The 11,689-nt window shown below is 30.0% G+C and overlaps 1 protein-coding gene across 1 annotated transcript; it reads right to left on the reverse strand.

Moving 5' to 3' along the window:
- Nucleotides 1-10,750: 10,750 nt before the first annotated feature.
- HELRODRAFT_64943 (hypothetical protein) lies at nucleotides 10,751-10,909 on the reverse strand (the record flags this gene model as incomplete). Its single annotated transcript, XM_009017345.1, has 1 exon — nucleotides 10,751-10,909. A coding segment is annotated over one exon (159 nt), but the record flags the coding sequence as incomplete, so codon positions are not given.
- Between the last annotated feature and the right edge of the window lie 780 nt (nucleotides 10,910-11,689).

An 11,689-nucleotide genomic window follows, 5' to 3' on the forward strand; every position in this document is an offset into this window, starting at 1 on the left:
CGGTTCAAGTCATTATTTGGAGAGTGTGAAACAAGGTCGTTGCACCTACTGCAAAAGCAACACAACAAAACAGTGTGAAAAGTGCAACAAACGTTTACATGAACGCTGTTTTGTTGCCTACCATCAGAAGTGATGCGAACTGTATGCATGGTGGATACATGAACTTTGTGATTTTACTTATGCACTTTAGTCATTGGTGATGTGTACATTAGATAAATAATGAAATATAACTATTTTTCAGCTGATTATTTATTAGTTTTATCACAAACAATCAAAAACTCGTAAGGTATTTTCAAATAATTTAAAACCATATAATACAAATGTATATAGCATTTTATAACCAGAATAGCCTAACGTTCCATATTTGGAACACATATATATCTCATCACCTTTAAGAGATAATTTTATGAAATTTTGTAAATTCATTTACAATAACATTCTGAATGAGTGTTCCAAATTTCATTAAGTTACTTAGTCGGGAAGGTATAGCGGGCTTGTAAAGGTTAAAATAAAACAAATTGATTGAACAAAACCTTGTTCATTTTTCTAAATTTCTTCATATGAATCTACGGTAGTGATTTATTTGTTTATATAGTCTGTTTTAAAAATTAATGTTAATCTATGTGACTGAGTGTTGATGTGCGTATGTGTGTGTGTGCCTTCCAAGGAATTGTTTGGACTTGCCAGATCATTAATTTATTTTCTTCCACTTACAAACTCAACGAGAAGAACTCTGTTTACATTACGTTTAGATGCAGAAGGTTGGGTTAGGGTCATATATTCGATTGTTTACATATCACGTGATGTCGTTCTTATAATTTAGGAAAATAGAAATGTGTGCATGTGTTTTTTGTGTTTGGAGGCTAAAAATTGGAATGTTTGTTGATTCAGTTAATGCAGTTTATAGGCAGCAATAACATTAATTGTTAAAACCAAATTTTCAATGAAATTTTCACATCTTATTTCAACACTAACACTTCAATTTGGTTAACATCTAAACATTTTGTTTGCTATGTTGTTTATAAAATATATTTTGACACTGCAACAAAAAGCTGCACATCGTTCAGCTAAATTGTTTCTAATCATTGTTATCAAACTCGATTAAAATTTTATGGAGCAAAGAAGCGACATTATCAGGAAATAATTTTTTAAGGTTTTTAAGCAGCGGGAAGCAGTAATTTCCTGGGAGAGACTTTACTTGTTCATCATCGGTCTATCATTGGTTTTGTAAGGCAAGCTCTGTGTGCCACTTTTGATAGCTGCTTAAGGCGAATCAAGGTTGAACTAATTATACCAACTCGTCTGTTTTCAAAGGTTTATTATATAAAAGAATTAAGAGACTCCTAAAATTTGTATGAATGAATATATAAGTAAAATGAAAGTTATTAATATTTTTTAATGTTTACTTTGCATGATATGGATATTAATTTAATGCTTTTCTAAATAAACCTTTAAATGACAAACTGGATAATAATGTCTTCTCTCTAGTGAAACAAATAATATGAACTATAATGGCAAAGAAAAACAGTGGCTACCTATTTTTTTTTCAAATGTCCAAATATTTCAATTATTATTGATTTTCCTTAATTTACAACGGTGAAATTCTGAATCTACTTTTAACCGGTGGTGTCGCAAGAAAGACATTGGTTGGGCAACCCACCCGCATTCAAGCACTCTTTAATCAAAATAATCCTTTATCAAAAATTTCAATTACGACTTTTGAATAAAAATAATAAATTAAGCCTAAACGAATGATTTTGTTTTCGTTAACTAATTAAAATTGAGTCAAAATAAAAAACTGTCTTTAAAAGTTATTGGCACATTATAAGGTATTAACATCTATCGTACGGCAGTAAGTTAACCAAGAGAAAAACCTCTCCCACCAACAGAAAATAGTTTATTCATTCTTATTTATAGGAATAATTTTTTATTTATACATAATGTTTTTTTTATAAAATATATTTTGATTAAAAATAATAAATTTTAAATTTTTTGTTGGTGAGTTATTTACTTTTTGCAAGTACGAAGTTACAAACGTATGATCGGATCTCACTTGAAGAAAAATATTATTTATTTTATATTCAGGAAACAAATAAGTTAATTAAATATCCGAAAATTTTAAATTATACATTTTATTAATAAAGCGTATTTTAAATTTTAAACAACTTTTCATATTTTAAAAGCAGAAAACAAATAGAGCTTTGTCTTTCCTTATTTGTCAAAGTTATTAAAATTTTCTCAATAACTATTTTTCTGGAAATAACTTTCTTGGCTTCTGAACTTAAAATTCAGAAAATTTAAAATTGATATAATAATATATTTGCGACGTTGAAATAAATAATTTAAAATTGTGTTTGTTCTGCTTTTACAAATTTTTATTGTTCAAACATTCTTGAAATTATAAAAAAAAATTTTTTTTAGATATGTAAGTACGCGATGACATTTAACCCTGTTCATAGTAACCAGATAAGTATTAAACTAAAAAGTAACATTAAAATACCGTAAGCAGATATTTCTGGCATATTTACAATAGCAAAAAATGAATGGGTGTGTGTGTGTGTGTATAGAACCTGTTTGATTCCATGAGCGAGTTTACGTTCATTCATTCATTCATTCATTCATTCATTCATTCATTCATTCATTCATTCATTCATTCATTCATTCATTCATTCATTCATTCATTCATTCATTCATTCATTCATTCATTCATTCATTCATTCATTCAATCGTTCGTTCGTTCGTTCATTCATTCATTCACACATTCATCCACTCATTCATTCACTCAATTGTTTATTCATTTCTCCATTAATTCAGTCAGTCATTCATTCATTCAATCATTCGCAGAAACACTTAACAGATAGCAGGAAGATATCCTGTAGGTGAGACTGCTCTGAAAATGTTAGCAGGACGATCGTTTCAAGATGCTGGATGATTGATCGTTCTAATAGTGGAGGAAGTTCGTGGTTTCTGTGTGTGTGTATGTATTTATGTGTGTTTATGTGCAATTATGCATGTATGAATGTTTGTGTTTGTAAAGGAGTGTGTAGGCGTGTATGTATGTGTGTGATTGTGCTTGCATCTGTGTTGTTATGTAATTGAATACATGTCCTCTTGATTGAAGTTTTTATTAAAACTCCAAACAGTGGTTTCAAATTGAAAAACCACTGCAACGTCAGCTTTCAAACAACAAGAAATATTTTAATTAAACTTTGAAATGAAAAAAGAAATTCCTGTGCTTCAGAAAGCTGAACAAACAGATTTAACTTTTAGCAAGTGCTCTGAGATGTGGTCCGCATTTACTTTCGTAACGAACATTTATTTAATTAAAAGGATAATATAAAAATTAAAGAAAAAAACAAAATAATTAATATTATTTTCACTCATACATTCTATACACTCTTAGAAAAATACAATCATATATTTTGCTTTTATTTTAAATACTTCTACGAATAAATAGTCCATGCCTGTATGAAAGGAGAGAAGCAGGAACCGAACAGTGAATATCTGAACGGATGTTGTTTTTTATCGATCGTCATCCGGGTCGAAGTTTGATCGTTCATGAAAATAATTTCAAGAGTATGAGAATTACACAAAAATTTTGTATATTCAAAATTTTTGCATAAACAGCTTAAATTCAAACAAAAATCATTTTTTAAATACCTTAAAAATCGTTTTTTTAATGTGCATAACCAACATAATATTTTTTTCAAAAAATAATATATTTCAAAATCAACAGTTTGTGAAAAAATTGTAATCAAAACCAACAAATAAAGCTCTCGTAATAGAAAGAGCAAATGGCAAAGCTTTAACAAACGAAAAGAGCATATTGTATTTAGAAGAAACATCAACCAATTATACAATCAATCATTCAATCAATCAATCAATCAATCAATCCATCAATCAATCAGTCATTCAATCATTCAGTCATTCAATCAATCAACGTACGCTTACTAGAAACCAACTGCCTGTCATAACATTGATCATTTGGCTCTTAACATTCGAATATACGTACAGAAATAAATACGCAACAACAAAAATAACTTTATGATACATATCAACTGTTAATCTGAGACCACAACAACTTGCCGACAACAATAAATGACACTGTCCACGAAAATGTATTAATGGCTGGAGTATAAGTATGTGTGTCTGTGTGTGTGTGTGTGTGTGTGTGTGTGTGTGTGTGTGTGTGTGTGTGTGTGTGTGTGTGTGTGTGTGTGAGAGAGAGAGAGAGAGAGATAGAGAGAGAAAGAGAGAAAGAGAGAGCGATAATTGTTTTTCCAATTGTATATTATTATTATTGTTGTTAAAATTTATATAGCGCCAATTATAATTAAAAATTTTCATCAGCACTCCATAGTCCATGTTCATAAAATAAAATAGAATAATTCATAACAATGATTTAAACAAATATGTCTTTAGGTGGGCGTCATTTAAATTCCAAGAGCGTTAATCCGATTGACGGAGTTCATCTGGCAGTCCAGTCTTAAAAAGTCGGTCCTGAAACGGCAAAATCGCTTTTACCAGTTTTCAAATTTGTTTTCGGTAAATACAATTTATTTGAACTGGAGGACCTCAACTGCCTGTGATTTGCCAGAGAGGAAATTTTTATGCATTTATTTGAGATGTACCTGGAAGACAGGCTATTTAGGCATTTAAACACAATTACCCCAATTCGGACAAGATTCTTTGCTTTATTGGCAGCCAATGCAATAGTATTGTATAAATTCTACTGAAATGTTGGCATTAATCAATTTAAAGTTTGTCTTTTCAATTTTCTTACTACAATTTTTTGAAAATTGTTCAATTCATTGAAAATAGAATTATTATCCAAATTAATAAAGCTGTTGCTATCCAAATTCACCATGCAGATAAGTCTTATTTTGATTTTTCACAAAACATCTTCGGTGCAAGTTTGGGTTACATAGTTTCTTCAAACAAAACAAAATTAGATTTTAGCAAAATGAGTTACTTAGTTGGTGTCGTATTCTTCATCATTGTTGTTGTAATTTCTTTGTTCTTCATTGATATTAAAGTTAGTATTAACGTGTCGAGTTGGTAATGATGTAATCATTCTTTGTTGGATGTTTTTTGGGGTTTACAATTTTTTTGTTTAACAAATTTTTTTATATTTCATCAAAACCGTTGAATAAAAATTAGGAGGAAATTTGAAATTAATGTTTGCCAGGAGCAGGTGTTACATGAATGAAATAATAAATAATTTACTTAAAAGTATTTTAGAACATGTGTTTAACTATGTGTGTATATATTTGTGTGCTTACGTTCGTAAGTTTCACTATCTGCTTGTGTATGTTTCTGTGTGTGTTTGTTTGCATGTTTTTATGAAAGTGTATGCATGCGTGTGCTAGTATTTGTGCGTGTATGTATCATGTATAGGTGCTGTGCGTGTCGGCATGTCTGGAAATGTTAACGTGTGATGTATGATGTGTGATGTGATGTTGTGACTGAGAGTTTTTGTAGAACGACGTAATTGAATGTATGTGCGTGTACGTGTGTTTGTGTTTGTATTCATAAGTAATTTGACATTGGCTGTAGCCAGAATTTTGTCAACAAGTTAGTTCATTGAACTTTTGAAAAGTTATAAAAAAACGAGAACAGACTAAATTAGACTAAATCATTGTATTGTTTTTAATCGTGTGTGTGTTTGTATTTTTGTATCACTAATGTGTGTCGGAAGAGATTTTTTAAACAAAAAACAAAATTTAGTAAGCTGAATGTGATCGGCACTGTCACAAAATTATAAAAAATTCTTTCATCCTCGATACTGCTGCAGACTGAACATCAAATGAATACGGTTAGCAACTTCTTTCGAACAAATTTGACTGGAAGATTGTTTTTTTAAATTGTTACTGGAAAATATTCATGAATTTATTTTAAAAACCGTCAAAAAATTCATCGCCACGAAGTGTTGAAGAACTACAGGTGAAATTGGAAGGGTCATTGCGTGTTGGTTGGTTGAAATCTTCCGCTTAAGTTTTCTTGATGCTGCCAGGCGCGTAAATGGATGGCATTAATATGACGTAATAGATTTCAGACTATATTTTTGATTACTGCTGTTAAGTAATCACACTGAAAAAATTATTTTTATTAATGAAAGTATAATACAATAGAAAATAACAATGTTTTAACAATTAGTTTTTGCTCTCCTCAGAAACTTTCACTGACTCTACTTTACCATTTAGTCACCCTCAGCAATAACATTAATAGAACAACCACCATCATTTTGTTCATAACAAACATAATTAATTTTAATAAAACTGAAGCCGTTGTCGTCGAGGTTGTGGCTACCAACAAAATAATATGTATGTTTATAATGTAGTAACCGCTGCAAATGTATATTCGGCTTGCTGCTCCAGTCAAATAATTATAAAATTAATTTATGCTTCTGCTAATAAATTGTAATGTAATAATTTACGTTTTTGTTGATAATTGACTTGTAATAATGCACAGGGTAATGAATATTGAAAAAAAAAACCAAAACAGACAGCAACATGGAGACGACTTTGAGGAGGATGACGACGATGATGATGAAGATGATGATGATGACTGAAGTGATATGGTGATGACAAACGACGACGATGATAAAGAGAATGATTGTGACGGTGGTGAATGTGATGACGATGATGATGATGACGATGAAGATGATGATGGTGGTGATAAATGTGATGATGGTGAAGATGATTATGGTGATGATGCGTGCAGTGGTGATGATGATGACGACGACGATGATGATGACGACGATGGCAATGAATGGGATGATACTTTGCATTAATACTTTGGGTATTATTACGTATATTTCTAGCAATATTGTTCTCATTAACGAAGTTGTCATCAGTGATTCTCTCCTCTGCTTTTATGTTCTGTTTTCTATGTTTTGCTCTATATTCGTTGATGCTGTTACTATTATTATTATTATTATTTTATTATTATTATTGCTATTATTATTATTATTATTATTATTTTTCTGCCAGAAGTCCACCGGATTATTAGAAATCGTATCGCAGAATTTGTTAATAAAATTATTATTGCTATTATTATTATTGTTGTTGTTGGTGTTGTTATTATTGTCATGATTGCTATTTGTTATTATTTTTTAGTTGGTCTACAGTATTGTTTATATAAAACTTTAACATCGGCCTACAAATTAAAAACAAAACAATCAATTGATTCTTTTAAACAGACCAATAAATAATCAATTCAGTCGGACGCGAAAAATTTGTTTTTATGCAAGAAAAATTTTTTGACGAGAAAATTTGTTCTTGCTGATGACTGAATGTCGTTATTCCGCTGTCGCTCATTCATTTCATTTCGTTACGAAGACTCGCCGTTTCATGTATATCCAGTTTTTGTCCATCAAGTTTCCCCACGCATCATTTAATATAAACGTCGACGTTTCTATCTTTGCTCCCTCTCTTATTACATTTGCTTCTCTACCAGTTCTTTTTCCATAATTTTCCAAATCTAACTTTCTCCTGCGGCTGCTTTTTACTTCTAACTGACCGATGACAATTTTATTTTCGCTTTTCTCTTCCACACATTCTACCTTCTCTTTTTTTAATGATTGATAAAGAACTATTTACTTTCTGTCTAAATAAGATTTCAAAGCAAAATTTAAATCTTACATATATTTATTATGTATATAATAAAATACGTAAAATGTGCATGATTGAAGCGACACACTGAATGAATGCTGGATGATAATTAAAATGTATGAGGGCAGACGTTTATTTCTTACATTTTATTAGGTTCTTTTTTAAAAATAAATTTCATCACGTATAGTCGCGTTTTTCTGAAATCAAAATCCAACATTAGAATGAAAATTAATTTAAAATCCCCTTGTGACCTCAAGTCCAACAAGTGCAAAACAAAAGTTTCCGAAATTTTTTTTCACACATTCATTGACGAGACTAAAAGGCAAGCAGGATGAAATATTATGAAATATAATGAAAGAAAGCGTTCCGTCGGTTATTTCAAAGTACATTTTAGACATAACCAGCTACATTGACAGAAGTAAGAACTAAAATAATAACAACAACAATAATAATAATAACAGGAACAGTTTACGTGGGTTCACTAATTGCATTATTTACGCGGTTTAAACGTGCATTAGAATGAGAAGATGACTCGAGTTGGTCACATTTTTTGCTGTAGGTCTGTCTGCCGGTCCCACATTTCATCATTAGGTCACTTGTGAGATTTCTAACCTATCAACTATTCACGTGTCAGGAGCTCCGATGCCACATGCTAATTTTTGTTTAATGTTACCTACGATTCTAAAAAGTTTTTCAGAAGAACTATATTTCTGACAAAAAAGGTTTCTACTTTTGTTTTCTTCTTATTTGTCTTTAGGCTGGCTTATTTAAATAAAAAATTTTTAGAGAAGTGGGAAAAGTTTTACTTTTAACTCACTGTAAGTAAATGAGTAAATAAATAAAAAAAAAGAAAAATAATATATAAATATTCATATGTATTCATTTCATTTATTTAATTATATACTTATTTATTTCCTAAATAATGTGAAATATTCTCAAATGTAAAATATTCTCTCGTAAATAAAAGTATAATGTAAGCCATAAAAATGAACGATATTTGAATCTGGTGGGTGTGGGGGGGGGCAGTACAAGAAGATGTAAACGTAAAAAAGATGTAACTTTAGCGTGCGCTTATAGAAAGCTCTAATAAAGTTTTTATGCCTACTTATACTGCTACTTCAACTTGACCATTAGTCAAGCCAGACTGGACACGTATGAATGAATATGTGCTCATAAAAATGTTCGTGCTCTACTAACACACACGTACTACACTAATACTGCGTCCACCTTTTTGTATGTACAACATTTTTCGTATATTTGTATACATAGGTGTGTTTCGACAGCGTGTATCACCTGGATTGTCTGTCTATCAATTTGTCTAATCCAATACAAATTGGTGGGTAACCAAGAAATTATAATTGATATAAGTGAGGAAATGTTATCGAAAATAAATATAGATTGCAAAAAATGCGGTTGAATGTAATACTGAAAAATTCCTTATGTCTGTATAAAACATTCTTGTTAAATGGATTTGTTATACTTCATAAATTTATTTTTTTTTAATTTTTGCAATTTAGATGTGAATGAATATATTTGAAGAATAAACACTCATATAATTTTATTTGACAAAACATCGACACACCACTTCTGTACAATGATTTGTATGTTTAAAAGTACATAAATACTTATAACATATTGTAAATTAAATGTATTTGTTTATGTATATTTTATTTAAGAAATATTTTTAAAAAATTTGGCACATTATAGGAAAAAATTAATGCAAAATGGCTAAACTAAACATGTTCTTAATATACGTAATATTAAAATAACATATAAGAGAATCGTTTGATCTAGTTCACTTAAGAAATTTTTAGCTTGGAACGTCTAAATCAAAATCAATATTTAAGCTTGGCTTAGATGGTTTTCTAAGTTTTTCTAACGAATGAATTGCACATAGGAATTGAAATATACCAAATATTCAACTTATCTAAAATGCCTTGCTTACTTTAATACTTCTTGTCAATCACCCGAATGATGTTATGCATGTTCTTGTTCCCAGCAAAGTTTGCAATGGTGAGAATGTAATTGGACATAAAATGCCAGGTTTGAAACATCGTGAAGTAAAATGAAGTAAAGTTAAAGCATGATAATATCTAATTTTTTAATTTTCACGTTTTTTTATCTTTCTAAAAAAGAATTATTTTTATTTTTGGCTGCTACTTAATTCTGCTATTGTGTTTTTATAAAAAAAATCTGAAAAATTATCGATTCGCAGGCAAGAAAGTACATTTGAAATCAAATTATGAAGGCGCCTGATATATGTATAATAATGTATGAATACAACAGAATGGAACATATTGTTGAAACATAAACACACAAAACTATAACTCACGAAAAAAGTTTTGTTGGATTTTTCATTTGATTTCGATTACTTTTTAGTAATTAACATCAAGATAATTTTTTTCCAAAAATGCCAATTTTTATTTTTTTCTATCTTGAAATTCCTTCGCCATGATTATTCATTCAGACATGGCTCCGTTTATATTTTCAAATTGAAGCACACCTGTCTCGAAACCTCTTAAGGGGTAAGGTTGAAGCACACCTGTCTCGAAACCTCTTAAGGGGTAAGGTTGAAACACACCTGTCTCGAAACCTCTTAAGGGGTAAGGTTGAAGCACACCTGTCTCGAAACCTCTTAAGGGGTAAGGTTGAAGCACACGTGTACAAATGGAGATTTCCTAAAGAGTTGTTGTTGCAATTTTATTTTACGTCCTCTAAGTTGCAGCCTCATGCCGTCAATGCTGGATTTTTATGATTTCCTATTACGTTTTTATCGAAAATTTTTACTTTGTAATGAGTTTTTTGTGTGTTTTTGTTACCGTAATCGTTATTTAGTTTGTAACAACTATGTATTGCCAGCCTTACCATTTTAGGGCAAAACTTGTAGACGCGCCCCTATGTATTATTGATTTTACCAATGGTATTACCCAATAAGCAAAAATTTTAGATATATGCTGGAGATTTTTTAGCTAATTTTTAATCTAAGTGTAAAATTGAATTTTTGAAAGATGTGTTTTATTGAAAATAAGTATATAAATGAGCAATGCAACACAATTAGATTATTTTTACAACAGACGTTTTTATGACACAGATAACATATTCTTCTAATAAAATCTGCGAAACATTGATTTAAGTTATTAAAATGTAATTTTTCTAGCTTTTTTGTAAGCAAAATTTTTTATCAGACTTGAAAAATCTAAATTTTCTGCTATTTTATGCTCGACTGACAACTTGGCCAAAGAGTTAAGTGAATCTTGCAACATAGTGTTTCTTAAATATGCTTTAATTAGCTTCAGATAGGTTCGTCAGCATCATTTTCGTCGAAATAACGTTTCGCTCGTCGCACCCTTTTCATTGGTTTTAATATAGATTCGAAGTTTAAGTCTTTAACTAATTCTTTAGCATCAGCCATTGCTTGTTTGAAGCCAAACATTCTGTAATTTTCTAAATACTTAATACATTTTTTAAGCATTTCAGCGCTCTGTACCAGATCCATGTTCTTGGCTTTCATTGCATTATTAACAACGTCTATTTGAAACAGTACACTGTACCATGCATTTCAAGAGATCAGAAAAATATAATCTTTTAATTGTTCTGTTAATGTAAGTGCTTCGTAGCAATGTCAGGAGTTTTGGTATCAGTTTCATATTTAGTAATTAAATCATCATGCACGCTACTTACATGGTGTCGGATTGCTTTGAAACTTTCAATTTTGGCTTCCCAACGAGTATCAAATAATCTTATAAGTAACTAAATCGTAAATTATTTAACCAATAAACAAGTTCGCACGACTCGCAAAACGTACCAAAAATCATAGATGATTTTGGGTGAGATACAAAATATGTGGCACCGCAAAAAATACAAGCGCACAAAATAAATTTTAGTTACTAAAACTTTTGAAAAGATGATGATAAAATTTAGTTCTTTGATTAAAGTTTTTTTTAACAAATTATTAGTATGAAAAGTAAATTAGTTTCCAGGAAAAATTAATTTATGTTAAAAATAGATATAAGTTTAACTAAATCTATTTTCAACTTAATTTTATTATAAAATAAACATTTGACGCCCTCAGTTAC

The sequence above is a fragment of the Helobdella robusta genome (assembly GCF_000326865.2).
Source record: "Helobdella robusta unplaced genomic scaffold HELROscaffold_2, whole genome shotgun sequence".
Classification (NCBI taxonomy): Eukaryota; Metazoa; Annelida; class Clitellata; order Rhynchobdellida; family Glossiphoniidae; genus Helobdella; species Helobdella robusta.